The 22809-nt window shown below is 37.5% G+C and overlaps 5 protein-coding genes across 7 annotated transcripts; 1 reads left to right on the plus strand and 4 right to left on the minus strand.

Moving 5' to 3' along the window:
• Nucleotides 1-543: 543 nt before the first annotated feature.
• LOC118060212 (F-box protein At5g07610) lies at nucleotides 544-3349 on the minus strand. The gene is made up of 2 exons (XM_073411845.1): nucleotides 2104-3349; nucleotides 544-1962 (listed from the first exon to the last, which is right to left on the minus strand). Exons 1-2 carry the CDS (start codon nucleotides 2128-2130, stop codon nucleotides 769-771), a joined length of 1221 nt encoding a protein of 406 aa, XP_073267946.1. The 5' UTR covers nucleotides 2131-3349; the 3' UTR covers nucleotides 544-768.
• A 154-nt stretch (nucleotides 3350-3503) lies between these two features.
• On the minus strand, nucleotides 3504-4403 carry LOC118060213 (uncharacterized). The gene has a single exon (XM_035073406.2). It carries the CDS (start codon nucleotides 4221-4223, stop codon nucleotides 3777-3779), a length of 447 nt encoding a protein of 148 aa, XP_034929297.1. The 5' UTR covers nucleotides 4224-4403; the 3' UTR covers nucleotides 3504-3776.
• A 687-nt stretch (nucleotides 4404-5090) lies between these two features.
• On the minus strand, nucleotides 5091-10698 carry LOC118060211 (pyrophosphate-energized membrane proton pump 2). The gene is made up of 15 exons (XM_035073404.2): nucleotides 10531-10698; nucleotides 9668-10019; nucleotides 9199-9402; nucleotides 8930-9081; nucleotides 8682-8829; nucleotides 8475-8607; nucleotides 8151-8323; nucleotides 7765-7885; nucleotides 7246-7433; nucleotides 6636-7073; nucleotides 6377-6541; nucleotides 6133-6288; nucleotides 5943-6054; nucleotides 5631-5850; nucleotides 5091-5452 (listed from the first exon to the last, which is right to left on the minus strand). The coding sequence occupies exons 2-15, from the start codon at nucleotides 9764-9766 to the stop codon at nucleotides 5353-5355; spliced, it is 2409 nt and encodes an 802-aa protein (XP_034929295.1). The 5' UTR covers nucleotides 9767-10019; nucleotides 10531-10698; the 3' UTR covers nucleotides 5091-5352.
• A 3429-nt stretch (nucleotides 10699-14127) lies between these two features.
• LOC118060216 (WD repeat-containing protein 26 homolog) lies at nucleotides 14128-17534 on the minus strand. Its single transcript, XM_035073411.2, has 5 exons — nucleotides 17402-17534; nucleotides 16326-17023; nucleotides 15613-15714; nucleotides 14804-15431; nucleotides 14128-14548 (listed from the first exon to the last, which is right to left on the minus strand). The coding sequence occupies exons 2-4, from the start codon at nucleotides 16953-16955 to the stop codon at nucleotides 14913-14915; spliced, it is 1251 nt and encodes a 416-aa protein (XP_034929302.1). The 5' UTR covers nucleotides 16956-17023; nucleotides 17402-17534; the 3' UTR covers nucleotides 14128-14548; nucleotides 14804-14912.
• Nucleotides 17535-18726: 1192 nt separating this feature from the next.
• LOC118060214 (ABC transporter F family member 4) lies at nucleotides 18727-22747 on the plus strand. 3 transcript variants are annotated; one of them, XM_073411653.1, is made up of 3 exons: nucleotides 18727-18922; nucleotides 19367-21602; nucleotides 22131-22747. In XM_073411653.1, exon 2 carries the CDS (start codon nucleotides 19384-19386, stop codon nucleotides 21568-21570), a length of 2187 nt encoding a protein of 728 aa, XP_073267754.1. In that variant the 5' UTR covers nucleotides 18727-18922; nucleotides 19367-19383; the 3' UTR covers nucleotides 21571-21602; nucleotides 22131-22747. The 3 variants fall into 3 exon arrangements, with proteins under 3 accessions (XP_073267754.1, XP_073267755.1, XP_034929298.1); XM_073411654.1 differs by having other exon boundaries at nucleotides 22207-22746; XM_035073407.2 differs by lacking the exon at nucleotides 22131-22747 and having other exon boundaries at nucleotides 18728-18922; nucleotides 19367-21769.
• Nucleotides 22748-22809: the final 62 nt, after the last annotated feature.

Here is a 22809-nt window from a genome sequence, read left to right on the forward strand (position 1 = left end):
TAAAACTTAAAAGCAGAAAAAGAAAATTTATGCAATTAAAGTCAATGTGCTGACTGATATTTATTGATGGGGTCCTTTTCTCTTTCTTTTATAAGCCTGGTAAATAATTAAAACACGCACACATATCTTCCATAAGTAAAATATGTAATTTCTAAGTAAATAGATTAAACCACATGAAGGTGCTATATATTAATGTAAGTCTGCAATTGATGATATGTCCTACATGGCTTTGTTAAATATTGATGTAAATTAATTAGTAGGAAAACATGCAGTTTCCTGGTGGGCTAGGAAAACGCACCAGCTGCTGTCGGTTTGTTTCGTAATTTAATTTGATATTTATTTATTTATCATGATTGTGTCTTTTTTTTTTTTTTGGTGGTGGATGTTGCAGACCTGCCAAATTCGATGCATTTGTGGGGCTTTCATGTTCTTACCGCCGGCCGTATTGATCACTAAAATGGAGACCTGTGGATTTCACACTCTTGTTGTTGCACATTGATGATATATATGTATATCTATACAGAGCAACAGAGCAATCACACGTGAAAGAAAGCTTCTACTGTTTATTATTTGCCATAAATGGAACAATAGCGACAAGAAATTCCAGAAAGTGGAACAACATGGGATGAACACAGTCAATTACCATGATCAAATCAAAAGTTGATTAATCTCTGTGTGCGTGCGTGTGTAGCATATCAAATCAAGTAATGAAACTAGCTAGAAATTAGACTTACTGAGTAGTCGTTTATGAAAGTGATTAAAGACAAATCAAAAGTAACAAAGAGTATTGGTATATGGATGGACTCCCTCCCATGAATGCCATAATCCCATACCTTCTTCAATCTTGTTTATTTGATATAAAATACTTTGAAGCTTGCTCCATTTTCCGTCTTTAAGGTTGTAGGAGATGAATGTGCCTGGAATATGCAGCCACATGGATGATTCATCTTCTCCTACTTGTGATCTGTCAGCTAGATGCAGTATAGAGAACAAGTAACGATGGATGCCCTGCACATTGTTCCTCACCATTGATGGAAAGGAAGACGCTATTCTAGAAAGATCAACACGGTACCTCACCGACCAGCCTGAATAGTCACTCTCCATCCTCATCACATCAAAGCAAGTAGTTATAGGACCATTTATCTCAATGAGACATAGATGCCCTCCCGATTCACCGAAATATCCCAATCTCCTTTCTGACCGCCCCTCAGGGATTGGAGGCATTGGCATTGTGAGCATACGCTCTAGTTCAATATCAAATCGAAGTGCCAAGGCTCCTCTGCTAATCCAATGCAATGCACGGTTCAGAAAGACACCTCGTTTGAATAACAAAACATGGGGGGAAACTTGATGATTTCCTGAGACTCTCCATGATCCTATGGCTGAATCATAAATCTTAATCGCGTTGGAGTCACATACGCATATGATTTTGTAATGGGGTGATATGGTAGGATCATATGCTATGTTAATGCCAAACACAGTCTTGCATCCAGGTTTAGGCAGTTGGTGATATTGCTTAGTGGTGGGTTTACAGATGTAGTACTTCCTATCATCTTCGTGGCATCGAAAACTGCTGCATAGAAGAAGGCCATTGCAGGAATGTTGTATACAAACACCTTGATCATCTTCAATGAAACAAAGAGATGGCTCAGGAGCAGCATCATCCTGTCCTTCACATGTAATGAACTCAAGTTTCGAGTACTGTTCAAGAAACAAGAATTTTTGTAAGAAGAAACCAGAGACATGATGTTGTGGGTTTCTACGCGAATAATTGGATATGAATATAGGATCTGAGATGAGATGGTTCCACAATCTGCACACGCATTTGGATATCAACAACGACTTTAAGGGTAGTCGATGAAGTATTTCGATCATGATATCCTTTTCATCCATGATCATTATTGCCTGCCCTGTTCTTCCAGATGGCCCAGAAGACAGGTTTCGATCCATTGAAATGTTTTGCTGCAAGAACATGGATCAGATATCGGCGTACGAGACTAATATAACATAAGCTGATAAGAACTGGAAATTGGGCATAGATCAAGAGAAGTAATTTGAGGAGTCGACTTCAGCAAGAACAGATTGAAGTGGATCAGCACATACCTGTTTTCTCCCTAGACAGTCTCCCATATGTAATAAGAATGCTTCGGGGCACGCATGTTGTTTGCTCAAAGTCAAGTCTTGCAAGTAGTTTCGAGGAAATTGATGATAGAATCGACAGGGGAGTTTTCCTTTCGGTCCCGGCAAACAAGCTTCTTAGTCATTTCCTGGTTCTTACATGCATCCGTTATATAAATTTCTAAAGCCAAATTTAGGTGCAATTGACAAGCTTCCTAACTTTGGATTATGTTGCATACTTGCCCATAGAGAAGAGCTTTTTGCTGAGTTGTGTCCTAAAAAAAAATTGTTCTATAGCTTCCCCACAGTTAGGGGCGGAACCCGGGGGAGGCGGGCAGACCCGGGCCTGCAAAATATTTTAAATTTTTATATTTTTAATGTTTAAATATAAAATAATATAATATATTTTTAATTTAAATAGATAAATTTTCTAATAATAAATTAGATCTTGAGTTTTGACTCTTTCTATTATATATTTCCAGCTCCGCCACTGCGCACAGGGCAATGGTCCATTAAGGGAAACTACTGAAGGAAATTACGATGAAACTAGTTAGCCCCTTCTAGAGATTTGCTCTGAATTAAAGATTCTATCAGGCGGCAAGACCATTGCTATTAGAGAACACGTCCAAAAATAAAATAGTAGAAACACGACCTCGGATTTTCCAACCTAGAAAAATGTAGTTGCAGAATTCAGATTCCATGTAAAGTTGCTGTCATGAAAACTCTGATGGAAATTATATGCGGGCTGAAACTGCACATGGATTGCATGAAAAGGTAAGAGAGGAATCACGTTTGAGGGATTAAACTAGCTGCCAATTTACTCAGGCACGGGCAACTTCTTCATCAGTACATCTCGGGGACGACTGAAACAATCAAAACATTGGCCACTTGAAAGAATGTCTTCTGCGTCCAAACTCTCTGCAGCCAGACTCACGCCATACGCAGCTGCCTCTGCAGGATATTTATTGCTCAAAGGTTTAGACACTCGCAAAATAAACTCCCCCTCCCCCCTCATTCCATACAATATCAACCAAACCAATACCCAATCTTTGTTAAGGACAGCTACTCCTGTATTGAGCTTCACTGAATTCTGGGGAAGTGGTTTCCAGCAGCAAACTCTGGGTCCCAAGATATAGAGATACCATTAGCAGATGAAACAGGTTATATGACTACCCATACCAGGTACATGTCCATTGTAAAACGGAAAACAATCATAGAAAACGAGCATGCCATATTTTATCACTGCTCCTCCTCTGCTCGAATATACAAAGACTAAAAAAATGATCTTCACCCCAAAACAAATTCAAGAAACGAACCTTGCACAGCCACATACATGGCAGCATCCATAATTACCATCAGAAACAAACAATTTAAGCAGGGCTCAATAAAAGCAAAATTCCAACATGCAACCTTCCTGTTTAACTTTGTAGCAAAAACAATAGTCCAACGAAGAAAAAAGAAAAGGTAAATCACAAATTACAAAAGACTACAACTGCAAGCTCAAATAAAATAAAATAAAATCAATCCAAATGCCACCAAAATTCTGTTCTTTTTCCCTCTCAGAAATAGAGTAGAAACAGCCCTTGTACTATCAATACAACAGAAATTCATCAATTCAATAAATAAAATTGGTGAATACTAGTACTGAGTAGAAATGATCAAGAAGAAGAAGAGGGAGGTTTAGTGACAGTCCTAACAGCATTCCAAATCTGAGCAATACCCCCAACAACATGAGGCCAAACAGTCTCAACACCTCTAAAAGCAGAAGCAGAAGCAACCCCAATAGCAAAAGTCTCAGCATACCCAGGCTTTAAGTCCAACTTCATATCAACAACAGCCACTCTTGTGTTAACCGTGTCAATCTTCCTGGAAGCCTCACCCACCAGCTTGTCCTTCTTGCCCCTGCTGTTAGAAGCTATGACCCTAAAAAGCACATTCTGGAGATCTTCGATGACCTTGATGGATGCTTCTTGAGAGTCAAGGCCTTGAGATTGGTAATGGGATATCAGCTCTTGTGGAGTCGGAGGCTTTTTCTTTGTGCCTTTGATGCTGCTGTTGTCTTTTGACGGGGTAATATTTGGTGTTGCTGGCTGTTCCATTTTCATCGAGTTCTTTATCTTTCGTTTGGGATTTTGAAGAGTGGAGAAAAACCTTTCCTTGTCTTCCTATTACCCTTGCTTAGATGATGTGATAAAACCCTAAAATTGAGTTTTTTTATTGGAAAGGCGAGGGATAAGGAATGGTGGTTCTTTTCATTTTTTGAGAAAGGACCGATAGAGGAGAGATGGAATATATAAATATATATTATTGGGTTTTGGGCTTTGTGGAGGTGATTGGATCAGAGCTTAGATCCAAGGCCCGTGTTGCATTGATTATGATTTGATTCACAGAGGATAACTTTCTTATATTTCTTATTTTCAAATTCAGTATTATTATGATTTGAATCGTGCCACCAGCCTCCAATGCATGATGGATGAGTGATCAAATTGGCTCTAAAACACGTACAGAATAAAAACGACCAAATAAATTTAAAGCTGAAGGTATGATTATATACTAAACTATCACGATTGCATTGGTAATAGAGAAAAAGAACAGGCCACCTCCGCCTCCTGTTTTAAGAATAAATCTTGTAGGAGGTAAAGGGCCATAATCCGTCTCAAACTCTTGCGTGTTTTGTCTTGAACCAAAGAACTCAAACGGTAATTCCCGTGACAAGGCCCTCCCCAGGTGTCATTTTGATACTCGTGTGTTTCAATTTGCAAGCATTGAATACAATTAATAATAGAGTCTTTAATTGGAATCGCATCTGCACTGAGCCCTACCTGTCATCCAATCAACAACCAGCCACAAGGTTCCCTCTCTCCGGTAAGAAGGCGGCAGGGCAGCTATTCGCCCTCCCCAAGAACACTAGTGAAAAATCCTTAATTAGCAGTTAATGATCATCTGTATATATGGATGTGAGTACCCGAATCAAACCCAAAAACACAAACAACAAATTGTCGTATTTGCTTGGAGCTTAAAACGTGCACTCTCTGTTAACATATCTCACCTCTTATTCAGAAGGTTAAGAAACAGGAAAAAGAATCCATTGTCGCTAATCACGAGGGCACCCTTGATATACATCATCAGTCTATTTGCAAAAAATATCTAACCACTCCATGGTGATGGCTGCTGCTAGGTACTTGCTGCATTTGTATGTTCTTCTGATTGAACCGCAAAAGATATCAACAACTCTCACAGAAACACTGGTGCCATCACAAGCGTTATTGTCGCCAACATTTTTATGAGGACATGGATTGAAGGTCCAGCAGTATCTTTGAATGGGTCACCCACACTGCAAATGCAAAACAAATGCCACAGTTTAATTATAATTAACTCACTGGATTCAGAAATAAAAATGGCAACCATTGATTTCTATCCATGGCTTTACTTATTCCCGACTCTTGAATAATTTGGGAAAGAGAAGGTTTCCCAGTTTTCAGACACGATCAGACAATGATAGCAATACTTACGTATCTCCAGTAACTGCTGCTTTATGACAATCACTCCCTTTGCCTCCATATGCACCCGTCTCGATGTACTTCTTTGCATTATCCCATGCACCACCTGCCGTGTTCAGGAAAAGAGCCATGAGAATACCAGAAACCGTTGCAAACATCAGCATGGCAGCAACAACTTTAGCCCCGAGTAGAGATTGTCCTGTGTAGTACCCCAGGATCCGAAACACAACACCTGCAAACAATACGGATGTCAAGCAAACTTCACTAAATCCTCAGAAGAGATCAATGAAAGAAACGAAATCAAATGGCAAGCAATTAACCTACCAACCACCATAGGAGATATAATAGCCAAGGCACCAGGTTTTATCATCTCTCTCAGAGATGCAGCTGCGACAATAGCAACACAGCGACCATAATCTGGTTTCTCCTTGTAGTCCTGTCACAAGCATTTTAAAAAAGATCATAACAACACCAAAGCATAATAGAAGAAACTAGTGCAGGAACATATACTCACCATGATACCTGGCCTCTCAATAAATTGCCTTCTTACTTCTTTAACAACCTCCTGAGCAGTTCGGCCTACTGCGGAGCAGGCCCATGCACTGAATAAGAAAATAAGCATTGAACCCAATAACCCACCAACAAAAACTTCTGGAATGGCAATATCAACCTGACAGTCAAATGAAAGTGCAAAGCTAAGATTCAGAGTTGAAGCATGAAGACAGAACATGGTAAAATGCAAGTGTAAATAGGTTTACCTGTGTGAAAGGTTCACGAGCAAATGTAGCAACCTCATCCATATAAGCACTAAACAGAAGGAAGGATGCCAGTGCTGCAGATCCGATGGCAAATCCTTTGGTTGTAGCTTTTGTAGTGTTCCCAACAGCATCGAGAACATCAGTAATCTCCCGAACACTTTCAGGCTGCATGTCATGTATTTTTATACAACGTTTATTCAAATGAAGAATTTCATTCCTTGATTGACAATTTTCAATGAAGACGATGATCAAGAGTTACCTGCTGACTCATTTCTACAATTCCACCAGCATTGTCAGCAATAGGGCCAAACATATCCATAGTAAGCACATAGGCAGCAGTGCTGAGCATTCCCATTGTGGCCACAGCTGTACCAAACAGCCCACCAGTTGGGTTTCCAGCCTCATCCATCAGTCCTGAGGTGTTACCCAGCCAAAAAGCTGAAACTATAGATACACTAATGACAAGAACAGGAAGAGCTGTTGCTTCAAGGCCCAGACTAACTCCTGCAATTATGTTAGTCCCATGACCGGTGGAGCTAGCAAGAGCCAATGCGCGTACAGGCCCATGCTTGTAGTCAGTATAGTACTTGGTGATCCAGACAAAAAAATAAGCTGTGATGATTCCAACCAATCCACACAACGCAAAGTGAACCCATGCTGAAGGTGCTTGTTCTGTATAAAGCATCCAATAGGTAGACTGCAAAGTAGCATATGCAATGCATGAAACACAAGCAAAATCATATCGCATAACTCACACAGAGATCAAAAACAGAAAGTGCAGGCTTTCAGTGCTTGATGAAACACTAGCAAAAGCAGATTAATAGTTAAGTAGAACACGGCCACATCTAATTTTAAAGATTTATCTTTACCGCAACAAATGTAAGAACTGCCAGAAATATTGTAATAGAGTATCCTTTCTGAAGGATTGCCATTGGGTCCTCCATGGGAGACTTTGCACTAGAATCACGAGTACCCCTAATTGAAAGAATTCCAACGGAAGATATGACAAGGTCAAATGAATGAACAACAAGAGGAAACAAGATGAAGCCAGATGGATCTGCACAAAAAATGAATGTGAGTTACAAAAGAACCGTAATGGCTTGACTTAAACAAGAAGCATAAATGAATTCCAGAGTAAGTAAAGCCTCGCAAAAGTAGGCATGTCATCACACAACAAAGGCTTTGATAATGCTAATACACTCTCATTAAGTATAATGCGGATATAAAACCCAGTTAGCCGAGCATGTGACTATAACCCTCAGAATCATTTAACCATATTACCAATGAAAACATTATGAGTTTCATACTTCTGTAAATTTCATTCCTGGACAATACCAGTGACATGCTTGTGAAGAAACTGTAAGAATTTTATTTGTAAAGATACTTGCCCGCAATTTTGCAACGTTGCGCCATGGTTCCCCCAAGTATCATGGCACTGATTATTTCAGCTGCAATACTTTCAAAAAGATCAGCACCTCGAGCAGCACAATCACCCACATTGTCTCCAACCTTTCATGCAACAATTTATTAGTTACAGAGGAGGTTTGGACTGATACGCAGTATACATCATGACCCAAGAAAACAGAACGCAGTCAAGGAAAAACCGTATAAATCATTAACAAGAAGAAGATATTTATGTGGTACTTATTATTAATTTGAGCTTTCATGCACGCTTTGCCCAAATTATATACATTAAGCTGAAAGCCAAAACCAAGCAGCAGAGCTAACGCATACTTCTTCAAATAAGGAAGCTACAAGATGTAAGGGTATTTACCAAATCTGCAATCACTGCAGGATTTCTAGGATCATCCTCGGGTATTCCCTGCTCCACTTTTCCAACAAGATCAGCCCCAACATCAGCAGCTTTTGTGAATATTCCACCACCCAACTGAGCAAACAGTGCAACAAATGAAGCTCCAAATCCATATCCCACAAGAAGAAGAGGCACTGGGAGAGAACAACATGAAACACTGTCAACTTAGTTGTATGAGACACAAACAGCAAAGTTCAGTTTTCACAAAAAACATTTAAAAAGGTGAAATCACTTCCATTTGCTAAAGTCATAGCAATTACTTAGGAAGAAGGTATCGTTACATACAATCAGTGACTTTCATTGAACCAGGGGAATCCACGCCCAACCAAACATAAAATGTAGCATAAAGGATGGCTATGCCAATCACAGCCATGCCAACCACCACCAAAGCAGAGAAACCGCCAGCACGAACAGCTATCTGCATAATATATTTTCCAGTCAAGATACAAATCACCAATCAATCAGAAGACAAAGGATTGTAAAAGGAACAACCTGCAATGCCTCTCTAGCTGACCGTCTTGCAGCACTGGAAACTCTAACATTTGCACGTACCGATACCCACATCCCAACATAACCTGCAATACCCGAACACAAAGCCCCCAAAAGGAATGCAGCGACAGTGATATAAGCAGATGTTGACCTGTACCAGAAGGTTATAACCACAAAAACTGGTCACTTGTCACCATGTGACAAAAACATGGAACTAACGCCTCACAGCAAACTTTGACATATGTAATCACCTTCCAAGGCCAGAAGATTCTTGTTGAGGTGTTGTACTGCGGAACAGATATATACAGAGGATCACCAGCGCCAGTAACAGCGCCATCTTAGAAATAGTACTATACTGGGTCCTAAAGAAGCCTTCTGCTCCATCACGTATTGCATCTGATATCTAGAAAGCAAGTTAATGATATCAAGACATGAAGCCAATACATAAAAACGAGAAACACTGACTATATGCACACAGTGGAATTGACATTTCTAGCTAAATTCAAGAGAGATGATATACCTGAACCATTTCAGGAGGTCCCTCATCCTTTGAGAGTACCCATTTGGTAAGATATATAGATAAAATGAAGCTGAAGATACAAACTGTGAAGACAAACACAATGATTGGAGATGTACGTGCTCCAACGTAAAAGATTCCTCCAAAACCCAATAGCAGAAGTATAAATAGAACACGAACATTTATCCGCTTAAACACTCGAAAAATCTGCACAAAAAACAATTGATTTAGTACAAGCATCAAAATCATGTAAAGAAAAGCAATGTTGTTCTACTAAGGATTTAAATTTAAAAGAATCATAAATCATCACAGCGCAAAATAACTGAAAAATCCTCTTTGAAAAAAGTAGGCCACACCCAAATAGATACTAATGCTCGCTCATGCGGACATGCATATTTATGCTATATAATCCTCTCACAACAAAACAACAACAATTGTCATCAAATAAGAGATTGAGCATTAGGCTTCGCACCAATGGATTATAGGGTTTGCTTCGCATGTTGGGGAAAATCCTTGGCCTTTCTTGGTAAGGCCCCAAATCACCAGTCTCAACATCGTCATCGATCATCATTTTATGAGATGAATTTACCCTTCGAGCTACAGGAAAATGGATGTCCTCGCTGCCTTGGGGCAAGTCGCCCCCTGAACCAGGACGCTGAATCTTGAAGGATAGGTTCGTCTAAAAGCTCAAATGATCACCCCCTGAGCAGCAATTGAATTTGTAAAATCAAAGGACTCCTCACCTTTTTAATCCTCTAGATTAATTAATTCAGTAACTAAAAGCTCCTTCCCAGCTGGCAGCTCTTCAGCACCAAATCAACTTCCTGGAGAAAAAAATTATGAATGATACCACGCAGTGCAGTTTCCACATTCCACATTATATCCTCTAAAAAACACTAAAGGCATAAGAGTAAGCTTATAGGGAAATCACTCAAAAGTGCGATGCATGTGGCAATTTTGTGAATCAGAACATGAAATGAAAACAGCACTGAGCAAATCCAATCCTTTCCTATGATCATAAATTAGATTAGATTATGGCACAAAATAACAACGAGAGTGAGTGAGAGTAAGATTAAGATTAAGGTTAAGAATGGGTTTAGCATTTTAACATGCAAAACTAAAAATTCTAGGTAAGATCTGAACCCAAAAAAAAGTCTTTGGCATTTGGTGAGTGGACTTTTCAAAAAGATCTACTTACAATTTCGGCAACATAATTAAAATTCCGAGCACAGGCGCTGCACTGCGTTTCGATCTCGGACAGGGAGAGAGATCTATTTATTTAAGTATAATAAAGAAAGAATACAAGGATAGAGCGGAAAGGACAGAGTACGGTACCTTTTTACGGAAAGGTAACTGCCATTAACGGAAGCCTTCGATTTTCTATAGCCTCTGTCTCTCGTCTCTCTGCAAGTTAAATCAGACTTTTCTCTTCTTTCGCCAACAAAGAGAGGGATGGAGAGAAAACTACTGCATATATATATAATATAAATATACTCTTTTCTCTTCCCTACTTTCTATACAGTAAGAGGGTATTTGCTATTTGGAAGTAAGTTTTAAGCTGTTTTTTTATTTAAATTTGATATTTTTTGTTTTGAATTAATATTTTTTAGTTTTTTATTTTTTATATATTTATATTAAAAGTAATTTTTTAAAAAAATATATATTATATTTAAAATATTTTCAAATAAAAAAATATTTTAAAAAATTACCACTATATTTCGTCAAAACTCCAATCCGAGAGAGAGAGAGAGAGAGAGAGAGAGAGTAACAATTTGGATGGAAAGAAAGATCCTCTCATTTTTCAACTTTCTTTTTTCTTTTTTTATTATAAAAAAACTTATTTGTCACCCAACTATACATAAATCTCGACTAGGTCCCTGGACAAAAATAATTCTTTTTATTAGGACAATAAGTCCTTGCTTTTTATGATTTTAAAGGAAAATATTTAATATGAGGGTTAATTGGGTAACTTAAAACATAAGGATCCCCCTGGAAATGTTTTTCTTTGTGATCTAATTGAGAATCAAGTGATAGTTGGGGGATCAACATCTTCTTTTTTCTTTGAGATTGGTATATTAATTAAAAGAAAATTTCGGTGGTTGATTATTAAAGTTGAAATAATGATGCTGATGGCATATTCTGCTTCGTCATCTGACCAGTGGCAGTCTGCAACGTGGGCATATCAATAACACGTGGATTTAGCTACTCCTAGAAGTAAAACATATCGTTTTCTCTATTTACTGAAAATAATACTGATGATAAAAAAAAAAATATATATATATATATATATATATATAATCTTACTTGTTGTATTTGTGCACTCTTGTTTACTTATTTCAAAAGAAAAAACAAGAAGAAAATAAATTAATGTTAAATATTAAGATATCTTAACTATTTTATTTATTATTATTATTTTTAAATAATTTTTATTCTTCATGAAATCAAGTTTGTCAACACCAATAACTCAATTAAATAACCATATCAATAAAAAAAAAAACTAAAAACAAATTTTAAATAATCTATAAACAATCATTAAAGAACATAAAAGGTTACAAATTTAAAAAAAATCAAAAATCGATATACAATCATTAAATAACAAAAAATTAAAAAAATCCAAACAATCTATATACAATCATTAAATAATATAAAAATTAAAATAAATTTCAATATATTTACACAATTATTAACAGTAGAGAAAATTAAAAAGAATTAAAAATTTTCCATCAATATTTTATACAATTATTTATAAAAAAAATAAAAAAAAAAAGATTAAAAAATTTCCACTAACATTTATACAATTATTAATAACAGAAAAAAATATAAAAATGAAAAAAAGAAACACACAAAAAAAGAATTTTAATGAGAAAAAAAATTCAAACAAATCATTAAATAACAAGAGAATAAGAGGAGAAGAAGAGACGAGAAGACATATATACGCGTGAAGAAGAAGAAAAGAGAAGACAATGGGTTGAGGAGAGAACAAGAGAGAGAAACAGAGAGAGACGAACAAGAAAAATGAAGATTTGAGAGAAGAAGAGAAGCTACAGAGAAAAAAAGAAGAAGAGATGCACCCATATGTTCTAATTTTAAGGATTTTAGTCTTTTAATTTAGAATTTTTTTATCAAAAATTTTTCACTAGTAAATTAAATATTAATTTTTTTTTTTATCTATATATATGTCTGTAAAGTTTAGTTCAAATCTACAATTTAATCAAAAAAATTTATAAACATGCCAAGTATTACAAGCATTTTTATTGTCAGAAAATCAAAAATTAATATTATAATTTTTATATCAATGTATCTATCTATAAAGTCTTATTGGAATTTTCAATTTAATAAAAAAAATTTAGAAACCCGCCACATATCATTGATGTCTTTGCTGACGATAAAGTATAATTGACGTCTTTATTGTCAGAAAATTAAAAATTAATATTTTAATTTGTTCATCGGTGTATTTGTCTGTAAAGTATTATTGAAATTTAGTTTGTAGGTGATTCCGTCTATAAAAAAATAGTAACAAATAGTGCAAGTGAAAAGTGAATAATACCTTTGGCTCTTAAGAAAATATTGATGTACATTAACAATAAGCAAGTGAGAAGTGAACAATACCTTAACTCTTGAAAAAATACCAACATACATTAATTGTTGGTAATCCTGTATATACCGAACACTAATAAACAATGCAAGTGAGAAGTTGAGAGTACTTGAGCTCTAAAAAAACTTCTGACAGACATTAGTTGTCGATAATCCCGTATGCGCTGAATACAATGAACAGTGTCAGGAAAAAAGATAATAAATCCAATTATATTATACAAAAAGTTATATGACGTGAGAATATCATTGTAGATCGAGAGATCTTTTTATTGTGGATTATAATATGGTTTCACTTTCAATTTTTTTATATTTTCACAAGACGTTTTTGCGCCTTGGGCTTTCGTTTTCGAGAGATCTTTTTTATATTTGGCTTTTCTTTTCTTCTCATTCATTTCTTCTTCTCTATCACTTTCGCGCCTTAGGTTAGGCTTGGTTGTCACAACCACGCCACACCCATAAGTGTCATAAGTCTGACAATCATTCAAGACCCAAAAGCCTTGAGTTTAGCAACAATTCCAAGCTCGAGTACTTTTGGTCTGACAACCCCAAGTTACTAGGATTTGACAACCATGTTTGGGCTTGGCATGATTATCAAACCTAGGTATGGATTTGTTAGACCTACACTTAGATAAAAAATTTAAATTTTTTTAAAAGCATGATTGGATTACAAAAAGAAACATTGTCTCATTCAAGTAGGATTTGTCATTTATATACAGTAAAATTTAACTGTAAACTCCTTTTTGTTTATGTAATTTATTTTATAAATTTATTATATTCAAATAGGAAATAATTGAAAAACAATATTGAGTTCCAAGTGATTTATTTCAAGTTTTCAAAAATAAACTTTTCCTTTGTTATGTGTATTGTGGATGAAAAATGTGTAATAAAACTAAACACTTATAGTCTAAATAATGTTGTCGTTGGTGAAAAATCACAAAGGATCATCCATTAAATAAAAGTTTTTTTTCATTGAGTTTAATTAAAAAATATATAAAGAATAAAAAAGAAAAAGAGAAAAAAGAGAAGATAGAATTTCTATTAAAGGAATAACAAGTTCATAAACATTAAAAAAAATGAATTATTTCAATAAGAATATATGATTTGAATTTTAAATTAGATTTTTTATAATAATTTTTTATTTATAAATAATTTATGAACTTGAATTTCTGTTTAGGATATAGTTTAAATATATTTTCTTATAAACAATATACTATGAAACACGGGAAAATATACTAATTATATACTGGCCAGTAGCAGTGGCAGCAGTAAAGAGGGTATGGGAGGAAAACAAAACGGAGATGGATAGGAATAGGACGGATGTAATATCTGTCCCCCTGGAAAAAGACTGCTTGCTGCTCTCTATCTGTAGTAATCTCTGTTTGCGTAGCTCAATCAAAAATCAAACAGAAGGAGTAATGCTAAACCTTATTATTACAAATATGCTGAATCCATGGTAAACTACAAAGCAAAGCAAGGCAAAAATGCTGAGACCGAGACAATTAAGCACCGATCAGTAATCTACTTGGCTAGCTGAGAATTTATTTCCTTGATTAAAACCAAACCCATCCCTCTCATATCCCTGAAGCTTCAACTTCCGTTACTAGGATGGAGGACCCCATATTACAATTTTATGATCATCACTAGCAGAAGCCAGCATCTGAATATTTGCTGGGTTCCAGCTCACGCAGTTCACAGTTCCTGTATGAACTGATTGCAGTTGCATGATTGGAATCCTTTGGCCTCTATGCCATATGAACACCTGCAATTAATATCACACGTGGAGATATTAACAGATGATCGAGACAAAACATGACCACAGGTTGTATATATATATATATTCCAAGTAGTGTTCGCCCTGTGTTAATTCATGGACGACACCACAACAAACTAAAGAGCAAAAGGTATAGTTTCAAGTAATTTTCTGTTATTAATCTTCAGTAGCATCGTTTCTCATGGAAGAGAACCTCAAATATTTTAACTCAGAATAATTATTACAGAAAATCAGAGTACGTACCCGAGAATCCTCGCTCCCACTCGCAATAAATGTTTCTTCTAATCCACCAAGACAAGATCTGATGATAAATCGTGTGCTTATTCGACCTTCATATCTGCTGATGAGGCCCTCATAACCTTCTAGAAGACTCCAAAAAATGGATTCCTCGGTTTCGCAGATTAACGAGAAGGACTTTGTTGTCATTCGATAACGAGAAGGAAGTAATCACACCCTCTTGCGGAAGCAGTCTCAAAATCTCCTTCTTTTCCCTGTCAATCACTGCTATCGACCTATCTTCGTATATGCTTAAGATTCTAGTTCCATCATTAGTTATGGCCATTTCCGACATCCTGAGTGCATAGTCTTTCCAAGAATCCAGCTCCGCTCCTTCCAAATCCAACAGGATGATGCTCTGGTCAGTCGTACCAGCAAGTATGAACCCAGCAGGACACCACGCACAGGAAATAAAACCAAAATCAGCTCTCTCATAAACATGGAGCAACCGTCCCGAATTGGCTTCCCATCGTTTGATAACCTCTCTTTCGCCACAAGTAAGTAACTGGTCATCATCAGGGCTCCATGAAACACTCAAAACTGGTTTCTCATGACCAAGTATATGCCCAAATAACACTTCACCGCCATCTGTAACCTGAATGAGGAATTAAGAAGAAGAATAGATGATGGATCATGTAGCGGGAGATGACCACGTAGATCATCTTCAACGGCATACTTACCTTAATTACCCTAAATGTCCATGTGCTATGCAAATCAAGGAAAGCATAATATTATTGAGAAGAAGCATAAAAAGATCAAAGAAACATTAATACTACCTTCCATATGATTGCTGATTCATCCTTGGACGATGATGCCAAATACTTTCCGTTATGTGAAAATTGCAGAAACCAGACTTCATCAACGTGCATGTGCAGAATCTGTCCAATTATCATAAACATAAAAGGATTCATATATATAGCAATTATCATAAACATAAAGGATTACAAAAGCAGCGAAATATTTTATATACCATAAAACTTTTAATGTTGAAATATAGTGATGATGTGAACACTGTGAATCTGTATGTTTGGTGAGAGAAGGGTATGCAAGGCCATTGAATTATGAAAAGAGCAACAACAACTTACGATTACATAAGGCTGATGTTCAAGATTACACAAGGCTGATGTTCAAGATTACACTAATAGTAATACTCGTTTAAGAACATCAGCCTTAGTGTGATCATTTACATTATAAGCTTTGATTTTCATCATAAAAAAATTAAAAAATATCTCAATTTAAAAGCTTAATTTTTTATTATTAATTAAAATTAGATGATAAGATTTAAATTTATGATCAATTAAAAAGAATTTTCTCAACTTAAATAATTAAACTGTTAAGTAAGTTCCAAATAATAGTTTCAAAAACAAATAAATGACAGCACTCTAAATTTCTTTGAAGGCCAATCAGATACCCAAAAAAACAGATATGTATAGGACAAAAAGGAATTAGAAAAGGGGACCATCAGCCCTGAAGACATCTAAGTTCTAACCTGCTTTGCTTGACAAGGAAGCCGGCTCATTCCACACTTATGATCCGAGTACAAAGAGACATTTCTATCTGAAATATTGTGATACAGACAGCTTAATCGTCGCAGACTAATAGCCTCCTCAATAATACTTTCTAACCTTGCTGGATGAATCATGAGTGACGGAGGAAGAAAGTTATGCAGTTTCTCTAGAATCTCTGGCCTTGACTCAATGTTTAGATCCTCTGGAGGAGAGATGGTACAGGAAGCAAGTTCTTGAACACGGTTAGAATTGATATCAAGAGGCGCAATTTTTTTCCTAAGAGTATTTAAGGAATCAAGAATATGATCGTCCCTCAGAAATTCGAGGAACTGCTGCTCCCATATCAAGAATGATGCCTGAGAAGTCAGGGTTGATTCGTCCAGAAGACTGATCGCATGCAACGTTTCCACACTTTGATCCCAGTTTCCAGCCAACACTTGGTTCTTGAACGAGCTAATCTCTTGTGATTGCAATGGTATTCCTGATTGGTTCTCCAAAAGGGTTCCAATCTCCTCATAACCAAGCGAGTGCAATGCCCTTGTTATGATTCTGACAAATTCAGTTCTTTTGACGACTCCTTTTGAGCCAACTGTCTCCACAAGCTGAGCCATCAGGTCATCCAAAGAGAAAGATGAGTTTTCCAAGAAGCCTTTCCACTCTCCCAGAAACCACGTGTGATCTGTGAAGAAAGATGAAACGAAGATTGAGAATTGTATCATCTTAAAAGAGGCATATCAAACAAAAGAAATGTACTAAAAAGGAAAGAAATATGGATGAGCCAAGACTGCAATCTCGTACAGTCGTTAAGATTGACGAAGAAAGTTAAAGAAAGGAGCAAGGAAATCTTTGGGGGGGGGGATCTTTAATTTGCAACAACATTGTGGGTGTTGCCGGTAAGGATTTGGATTAGCAAGTTATTGAGGCATTAAAGCAGTAGCACATTTGTAAAAAAGAGAGCAAAGAACTTGAAGGCAGAGAGCAAACTAAGCATCCAAAGAAAGACCACAAATTGACGAAAACAGCAAAGAAAATACAATTAAAAAGAGAGAAAGATTACCTAGAGAGGGAGAGAGAGCGTTTTCCAAAATCTAATGGAGACGGGAAGGAAGAAGAGACAACACTGCGTAGAAACAAAGAGGAGGAGAAGACAAAGGCAACACCCAAAGTTACAGAGAGGGCTGGCTCTCTCTCTCTCTCAGCTAATTCCTTAACTTTAAGATAAGACGGATGCGATATCTGTTTTGATTCCTCCAGTCCTACTTAAAACAGACTGCTTGCTGCTCTGTATCTGAAATCTCCGTTTGCGTTGCTCAATCAAAAATCAAGCAGCGTCTCGTCTTTCTGGAGGGAGGTACGTACGTGCGCAGTAGCTACTAGCTAGGCTATAACTAACTAACTAAACTAACTAACTAACTAACTAACTAACAGAAGCCATTTGTTTTTGCTGATCACATCTCTAAATGCAATAGGATCGATGCACCACATCGCGCGCGCGCACCCCTCTAAATTTAAAAGAAGAACAAATATTAATGCATTGTTTGTGGGGGGGGGGGTTGATTAGGGATATTTTCCATCGGCTTTGCCCTGACTTTTTTAAAAAAATAAAAATAAAAATAAAAATTGAAAGGCATTCATTCACCCATTTAAAGACTCTAACTTAACTCGAACAGGATTAGGATTATTTGCCTCTACCCCTTCTCGGATCATTAATTCCTTTCATCTTTCTACTGTTTTCTAAATCTCTTCTCCTTTCATGGGAATTAATCCTACCTTGAAGAATTATATATTAGGTAATTTCGGAGTTAAAGTCACCTTCACATGAGAAGAAGATTACAGCTTCGAATTAATTGAAACAATAATATTCATCTTCTGCTTTTATCCATATATAATATTTGTCTTCTGATTTCATCTCCAAATTCTTATCCTCCAGTTCAACAAATTCTCCACATAAACTCTGTTGTCGTGGTAAAACAAAACTAGCTTGAAGACATAAAGCAACATTTGTTTTAGTTTCACCTCTCAGCTTTAACATATATATTTGTTTTGAGGATTTCTTTGCTGAATGCATGTGTTCTTTTATTATTATTGATGTGTTATTTAATAAATTGATTTATCACGGGCTTGAATTGGTTTTTTTCAAGTAAAAAAGAAAGAAAAAACAGTTTTAGAAATAAGATGGTTTAAGAAAGGGCCAGGCTGAAATCCAATAACAAGAAAATAAAATGCTTTGGGCCGGTCATGGTAGACCCATAAAAAGGAAAGGCCTGGCCCAAGTAAGCATTTGAAAGACGGACAGGCCGGCAAAACATACAGACGTAGAAATTGGGAGCGACCGCCCTCTTTTATTAAAGGTTGTTTATTTGTGGCTTTGGAATTTGGATTTGGGTTTGGGCGTGTCTTGAATCCAAAAACTCTCTCTCTCGGCTCTATACTACATTTATATCTCCTGGAAGCAGAAAACCACCATTCTCTGTCCCTCTCCACTTCCAGAGAAAGACAAGGGGAGAAGAAGCTATCTCTACAGCTATTCTGAGACTTCTTTCTTCATCAATTAATTAGCTTCTCTGTTATCAATCAGGTATGCACAATTCTACTCGAAAACAACCCCCCTAGATCGATTCGAAGTTGCCGATTATTCTATCTTTGCTCGTCTTGTTTCACGAGATTTACTCGCTTCAAGTCTTTGCCTTTAACTGTTTTCTCTTAAGTTGATTTATCACTAGATTAGATCTATTTTGTCAGTATTATCAACAAATCTGATTTTTGTTTATGTTTGGTGAATTAATATGTTGCAACAACAACAACAACAACAATCTGATTTGTTTTGATTTGTTCTGTTATGATATTAATCCTATTAGGACCGTTACCCCTTTATCATGCTGCTGTTGTGTAGCGTTAGTATGATAAAAGTAATTAAAAAATTGAGAATTAATTGTTGTTATTGTTATGCCCTTAAGTGAATTTGTCTTCTTTGAACAAGCTGTCTATCTGTACCGTTACTAAAACATTTATTTCATAACAGACTAACTAACTGCTGCAATGGGAAAGAAGCAAAAGGAGGATGCTAGTGGCGCCCCCTCAAAGGCTAAGGCTGGCAATAAAGATGCAAAGAAGGAAAAACTATCAGTCACTGCCATGTTGGCTAGCATGGACCAGAAACCTGACAAACCTAAGAAGGGTTCTTCGTCAACCGTAACGTCTAGCAAGCCCAAGCCAAAGTCAGCTCCTTCTTACACCGATGGAATTGATCTTCCTCCGTCTGATGATGAAGAGGAGCCGAATGGCTTGGAAGAAGAGCAACAGCAGAATGATCCAAACAAGAGACCCAGTCAGCGGAGGTCTGAATTGAAGCCCCTTGATGTAGCCATATCGGATAAAGAATTAAAAAAGCGTGAAAAGAAGGAACTTCTTGCTGCCCATGCCATTGAGCACGCGAGGCAGGAGGCCCTTAAAGATGACCATGATGCTTTCACGGTCGTCATTGGAAGCCGGGCTTCTGTCCTTGATGGGGAAGATGAAGGTGATGCAAATGTCAAAGATATAACAATAGAGAATTTTTCTGTCTCGGCTCGGGGGAAAGAACTGCTTAAAAATGCATCTGTGAAGATAGCACATGGACGGAGATATGGTTTGGTTGGGCCCAATGGAATGGGCAAGTCTACACTATTGAAGCTCCTTGCTTGGAGAAAGATTCCCGTGCCGAAGAATATTGATGTGCTTTTGGTTGAACAGGAGGTCATTGGTGATGATAAAACAGCTTTACAAGCAGTTGTTTCAGCTAATGAAGAACTTGTCAAACTCCGAGAAGAAGTTGCCTCCCTGCAGAAATCTGACGGCCCTGCTGAGGGTGAAAACAATGGTGATGATTATGATGAAGATGATGCTGGAGAGAGGCTTGCTGAATTGTATGAGAAATTGCAGTTGATGGGATCAGATGCTGCTGAATCACAGGCATCAAAGATTCTTGCTGGGTTGGGTTTCACCAAGGATATGCAGGGCCGTCCAACCAGGTCATTTAGTGGTGGCTGGAGGATGAGAATTTCACTGGCAAGGGCACTTTTTGTGCAGCCTACTCTTTTATTGCTTGATGAGCCTACCAACCATCTTGACTTGAGGGCTGTTCTCTGGTTGGAGGAGTATCTGTGCCGGTGGAAGAAAACTTTGGTTGTTGTCTCACATGACCGAGATTTCCTCAACACAGTTTGCAATGACATCATTCATCTACATGATCAGAAACTTGACTCCTATCGTGGAAATTTTGATGACTTTGAAGTTGGGTATGAGCAGAGGCGGAAGGAGACAAACAAGAAGTTTGAGATTTATGACAAGCAGATGAAAGCTGCCAAGAGGAGTGGGAATCGGGTTCAGCAGGACAAGGTCAAGGATCGAGCAAAGTTTGCTGCAGCCAAGGAAGCAGCAAAGAATAAGGGCAAGGCTAAGGTTGATGAGGATCAAGCCGCACCCGAAGCTCCAAGGAAGTGGAGAGATTACAGCGTTGAGTTCCACTTTCCTGAACCTACTGAGCTTACACCACCACTCTTGCAGCTCATTGAAGTGAGCTTTAGTTATCCAAATCGGGAGGATTTCAAGTTGTCAAATGTTGATGTGGGCATTGACATGGGGACCCGTGTTGCTATTGTTGGACCCAATGGAGCTGGCAAATCCACTCTCCTAAATCTTCTTGCAGGTGATTTGGTACCAACCGAAGGTGAAGTGAGGCGGAGTCAGAAGTTGAGGATTGGAAGGTACTCGCAGCACTTTGTGGATCTTCTTACAATGGATGAAACACCTGTACAATACCTTCTTCGTCTCCATCCAGACCAAGAGGGGCTTAGCAAACAGGAGGCTGTTCGGGGGAAGCTTGGCAAATTTGGACTTCCCAGTCATAATCATCTTACCCCTATTGCAAAATTATCAGGTGGGCAGAAAGCCCGAGTTGTCTTCACATCAATATCAATGTCAAAGCCCCATATTCTACTTTTGGACGAACCCACAAACCACTTGGATATGCAAAGTATCGATGCCTTGGCTGATGCGCTTGATGAATTCACTGGTGGGGTGGTCCTGGTCAGTCACGACTCTAGATTGATATCACGTGTCTGTGAGGATGAAGAGAAGAGTGAAATTTGGGTGGTGGAAGATGGAACTGTGACTGCTTTTCCGGGGACATTTGAATTGTACAAAGAGGAGCTACAGAAAGAAATTAAGGCTGAGGTTGATGATTAAGGTTGCAGTTACAATACTTATTCTTTGCATCGGTAAGTTAATTGAGATTTTGCTGGCAGTTGCTGCATTTGTATTGGCTAGTACTATAAATGCATCTTTCATCAGTTTAGTGTGATTGCTTGTGTGGCAGAGATGTAGGGAATAAGAGTGCTATCCCTACCTACATTTTTTGGAATGCGGATGAAACTAATTTGTTTTAGCGATTTTCTCATCAGTGTGCTTTTTATTTACACGCCATTACAATAAGCTTTCATTGGTCAACGCTGCCTGTGCATGATGTTTTGCACAGGGGAATGATGAGCTGAACTGGTATTTTTGATTTCAATCTTCTTTGAACCATTATTTCTCTCTGGTTGTTCCTAGCATCTTTATTGCTTCACTCTCGCATCTTTCCTTTAAATCCCTCCTTTATGGTGATCGATAAAAACCTGACATGATTCCAGTTTGCAGTTTAGGGTTTAATTTGAAGCTTGTTGCCTCTTCTTTTGTGATGAAAACTTGCTAGTGACATGCTTTCTTGAGTCCCTCACTTCACAACATATTTTATACATCTAATCCAGCTCGCAAGACATTCAAACTCATCCATATTGGAGTTTTGCAATATTCCCATCTAAATCTCCTCAAGGTCCTAAGCAGGGTGAAGGAGCTAGCTCAGGAATGATACTGTCTTCAACATGAACTGCATGGAGAGATTGTGAAGAGCACAGCCATTCATAACTTAACTCTCCTAGGGGAAACCAGCAGCTTTGACAAAGAACAGTGGAGAGAACATATCACTCTTGCACATGTTATAAATCATCATGGTGATTGTGTTAAGCTACGCAACAAATAATGAACTGCATGGGAATGTAGAAACTCGATCTGCATCGCATAATCGAGCATCGTTTATGGAAAGCGCTGAACAACAGCTTGCCCGCAGAATTAACATGGCAAATAGAAGAATTCAGCATGCAGGATGTAGTTTATGTGGAGATCACAAGTAAAAACACAGACCACCATCTAGCGATCGCTCAAGAGCATGTAGGTCCTAGAGCGGTTCCTGCAGCTTGGTCGAAATTCTCCATTTCCCATGCTCATAGGTGTTGTAATAGTTGCTCCCGGCCGAGCTCAGGTGGCCACGCTTGATGATACAATAACAAAGGTTAATCACCTGCACATCATCATCGCTTTTCCCCTCCTTCACAAGTCATAAATTTCCATGGAAATCCCAATTTAGAAAATTTTGAAAAAAATTGCCTC

This window comes from Populus alba, chromosome 10 (genome assembly GCF_005239225.2).
Source record: "Populus alba chromosome 10, ASM523922v2, whole genome shotgun sequence".
NCBI classification, from domain to species: Eukaryota; Viridiplantae; Streptophyta; class Magnoliopsida; order Malpighiales; family Salicaceae; genus Populus; species Populus alba.

Coding starts and splice junctions, on each gene's coding strand:
- LOC118060212 (XM_073411845.1), bottom strand. CDS start 2,130: ATGGGAGACTGTCTAGGGAGAAAACAG. Junction 1,963..2,103: donor ACTGTCTAGGGAGAAAACAG/GTATGTGCTGAT, acceptor ATGTTCTTGCAG/CAAAACATTTCAATGGATCG.
- LOC118060213 (XM_035073406.2), bottom strand. CDS start 4,223: ATGAAAATGGAACAGCCAGCAACACCAAATATTACCCCGTCAAAAGAC.
- LOC118060211 (XM_035073404.2), bottom strand. CDS start 9,766: ATGATGATCGATGACGATGTTGAGACTGGTGATTTGGGGCCTTACCAA. Junction 8,830..8,929: donor GAATCTTCTGGCCTTGGAAG/GTGATTACATAT, acceptor CTTCTGGTACAG/GTCAACATCTGCTTATATCA. Junction 5,453..5,630: donor GCAGCAGTTACTGGAGATAC/GTAAGTATTGCT, acceptor TTGCATTTGCAG/TGTGGGTGACCCATTCAAAG.
- LOC118060216 (XM_035073411.2), bottom strand. CDS start 16,955: ATGGCTCAGCTTGTGGAGACAGTTGGCTCAAAAGGAGTCGTCAAAAGA. Junction 15,715..16,325: donor TTCCTTGTCAAGCAAAGCAG/GTTAGAACTTAG, acceptor ATAATTGGACAG/ATTCTGCACATGCACGTTGA. Junction 15,432..15,612: donor AATCAGCAATCATATGGAAG/GTAGTATTAATG, acceptor TTCCTCATTCAG/GTTACAGATGGCGGTGAAGT.
- LOC118060214 (XM_073411653.1), top strand. CDS start 19,384: ATGGGAAAGAAGCAAAAGGAGGATGCTAGTGGCGCCCCCTCAAAGGCT.